At 59.2% G+C, this 3,272-nt stretch overlaps 1 protein-coding gene across 2 annotated transcripts; it reads left to right on the plus strand.

The window, feature by feature from the left end:
• Window positions 1-365: 365 nt before the first annotated feature.
• Window positions 366-1,629, plus strand: TST (thiosulfate sulfurtransferase). Of its 2 annotated transcripts, none has more exons than XM_004700713.2 (2): window positions 366-659; window positions 1,005-1,629. In XM_004700713.2, exon 2 carries the CDS (start codon window positions 1,026-1,028, stop codon window positions 1,626-1,628), a length of 603 nt encoding a protein of 200 aa, XP_004700770.1. In that variant the 5' UTR covers window positions 366-659; window positions 1,005-1,025; the 3' UTR covers window position 1,629. The 2 variants fall into 2 exon arrangements, with proteins under 2 accessions (XP_004700770.1, XP_045147882.1); XM_045291947.1 differs by having other exon boundaries at window positions 366-655.
• The last annotated feature ends 1,643 nt before the right edge of the window (window positions 1,630-3,272 follow it).

The following is a 3,272-nucleotide window of genomic DNA, read 5'->3' on the forward strand; positions in this document are numbered from 1 at the left end:
TTCTGAAGGCTGGAGAGCTCCCGCTCTCGAAAGGGCACCGGAGGGTTTGCTAAAGGGCCAGGCTAGGGCCCTGGTCCCTGGGGTGGGTGGCACAACGTGCAACCCACCCTCCTCCCCCACACCCTTGCCCTCTCCGGAGAGGAGGCCAAGCCCAAGGTGCCACCCCCTCCGGCCTGGCAGTTTTGCTCAGCTCATTTCTGGCAGAGGAGCCTCGGCGATGTAGCTTAGTGTTGGGCAGCTCATCGGAGATGTCAGTAGTTCGAAACCACCAGCTGCTCCGTGAGAGAACAGATGAGGCTTTCTACTTCTGCAAAGAGTTACGGCCTGGGACACTCACAGGGCCACTTCTGCAATGTCCTATAAGGTTGCTGTGAGTCGGCATCAACTCGGTGGCAGTGAGCTGGAGGGGTGCCTGTTTTTGTTTTGTCTTAGTACTTTTCTGGCAGGATCCTGGGAACAGTATTGAAGCACCGTCGCCCTGGTGGCAAGGAGGTTACTCCCGGGGCTGCTAAACACAAAGTTGGCGGTTCAAACCCCGCAGCTGTTCCTTGGCAGGAAAAAAGGAAGCTGTTTGCTGTTAGGATCGACTGTCTCAGAAACTACTAAGCAGTTCTATCGTGCCCTGCAGGCTCCCTGTGAAGCACGCTCCATAACAGTGGGTTAGGTCAAATGCCACGCCCCCACCCACCCACCCGCCTCCCCCTACTCCCCCAAGCAGCTCTCCGGACTGGGGCCTTCAGAATCCATCTGCTTCTGGGCCTGGCACTGGGTGGCACGGGTGAAGGTCCGAGGAGTGGGAGGGGCGGAGCTGACATTCCCTGGGGGATCTGAAAACTGATTCCCCACTGCACTGCGCTGGCAAACTGCCCCCTGCGTTGCTATAAACAGGGCACCTTAGGGGCCGAAGGTGGGAAAGGCAGGGCGCAGCTCCTCCCCCAGGCCCCGCCCCCTGCAAACACCACCCTCCCCAAGCCCATCTCTTTCCTGGTTCTTACCTGTGCCAGGTGACACAGGCAGCAGAAACCATGGTCCAGCAGCTGCTCTACCGTGCCCTGGTCTCCTCCAAATGGCTGGCGGAATCGGTCCGGGCTGGCAAGCTGGGGCCCAGCCTGCGGGTGCTGGACGCGTCCTGGTACTCGCCGGGCACCCGGGAAGCTCGCAAGGAGTACCTGGAGCGCCATGTGCCGGGCGCCTCCTTCTTTGACATCGAGGAGTGCCGGGACACGGCGTCCCCCTACGAGATGATGCTGCCCAGCGAGGCGCACTTTGCCAACTACGTGGGCCGCCTGGGCATCGGCAACGACACCCACGTGGTGGTGTATGACGGCGATGAGCTGGGCACCTTCTACGCGCCCCGGGTCTGGTGGATGTTCCGAGTGTTTGGCCACCGGACCGTGTCGGTGCTCAACGGCGGCTTCCGGAACTGGCTGAAGGAGGGCCACCCAGTGACATCGGAGCCCTCGTGTCCAGAGCCGGCCACCTTCAAAGCCACACTGGACCATTCGCTGGTCAAGACCTACGAGCAGGTGCTGGAGAACCTCAAATCAAAGCAGTTCCAGCTGGTGGATTCAAGGGCGCAAGGGCGCTACCTGGGCACCCAGCCGGAGCCAGATGCAGTAGGTAGGTAATCCTGGTGTGTGTGTGTGTGTGTGGGGGGGGTGGCATTGCCCAATGCAGGGAGTCCCACAGGTGGGCTGAAAGGGCGATTGGGGTGTTCTCCACCTGGGGGGCTTAGTTTTTCCATCTTTAAATTTAGGGGAATGGGCAAACCAAAGGCTTTTCTCAGCTGTCTCATGGGGACCCACATAAGGGGGTCCCCATAGGTACACACTGACAAGTGGCCCAGCACCCGGCAGAGGTGACAGGTGACGCATCCACCCACATTCACTCCCTGTCACCTCCAAATGAACAAACTCTGCCATGGGGTCAATTCTGACTCATAGTGACCCTCTAGGACAGGGTAGAACTGCCCCGGTGGGCTTCGGAGGTTTTTAACTCCTTACGGAATAGAAAGCTTAATCTTTCTCTGAGGGGCGGCTGGTCATTTTAAACAGCTGTCTGCTACCAGGGCTCCCCAAGAGCATCCTGTCCATGAGACTACAGATGAGTCAATGTTCAGAGACCTCCCCAGGATGCACCCAGTCCTCAGGGAAGCTCTAGTCTCCTATAAGCCCTGACAGACCCCATCCAGTACCCATCCCTCAGTCCTCCCTTCATCTAGCTCACCTGGGTTCCTGACTGATGTCTACGCAGCCAGCTGGTTGAGAAACTTGTACTATACAGCTGTGTGCAGAGCTATGACGGCAGCTGCCACTGCACTTGACCCCCAGATGTTCCAAGGGAGGCCTCGTGTGTCCAGAGAAGCAGGGCTGGGCTGTAGAACCTGCGAGCCAGCAAGTGTCACAGGCCCTGCCTTACCTGAACTGGAGAGGAGTCTCCTCCTCACCATTCCTGCTGAGTACCCGGAGTTTCTGTTTGAACACCTCCCTAGGTGTCTTGGGACCCAGATCTGAAGGAACAGGGCGGCCCCCACCCCTGGGACAAGTCCCTCTCTCCTTACCCCCAGCCCTTCCTCTGAGGAGGACCGCGTGACATTTTGTTTACCTTGTTGAAAAATGTTTCTTCCCAGGGGAGAGAATAGGAACGGGAGAGGGGGAGTAGCTAGTTCCTCATTCTTAGAGCTGGAGGTCCTGAAGGGCCACCCCATGGGGCAGAGGGGAGGCTGAGGCACACGAGGAAGAGAGGGGCCAGGACCATGCCACTGGACGGTGGCAGAGTCGAGGACAGTGCCGGGCACTGCCGTCACCCACCCCCCTGCTGCTGTCTGGCTTGCTTCCCCGGCGTTACAGATTCCATTTCCTGGGGCACCTGCCAAAGACCCCTGGCCTCGCTTCAGCTTCTGCGCTGCCCTGTGTGAAGCTGCGGTGGGGGCAGGGATGGTGGGGTGAGGTACTCAGGCTGCTTCCTGACCTCCCCGGAAGCAAAGGAACAAGGTGGAAGGGAGGGAGTTTGAGAACCGTGGGGTCAACCTCCCCACCCCTGTTTCACAGATGAGGAGATGGGCTCTGAGGGAGGCAGCAGCCTGCTGGGGGTAAAGCCCCTGAAAGACCCCCCTTTGAAAGTTCCAGGGAGCCCGGAGTATGGCACAGTGACAAAGCTGATGTTGGCTCACCCGCTCCTTTGGGGGCCTCCTTGTAAAAGGAGATAAGCAGGGTCAGATGGCCTGCCTTCCGCCCTGGGGGTGCATTTATTCAACAGCAGCGGAGGAGGGT

The sequence above is a fragment of the Echinops telfairi genome, unplaced genomic scaffold, assembly GCF_000313985.2.
Source record: "Echinops telfairi isolate 266 unplaced genomic scaffold, ASM31398v2 ScPeMD7_2;HRSCAF=8, whole genome shotgun sequence".
Lineage (NCBI taxonomy): Eukaryota > Metazoa > Chordata > Mammalia > Afrosoricida > Tenrecidae > Echinops > Echinops telfairi.

Bases quoted from the DNA above. Each gene is read 5' to 3' on its own strand.
- TST (XM_004700713.2), top strand. From the start codon at position 1,026: ATGGTCCAGCAGCTGCTCTACCGTGCCCTGGTCTCCTCCAAATGGCTG.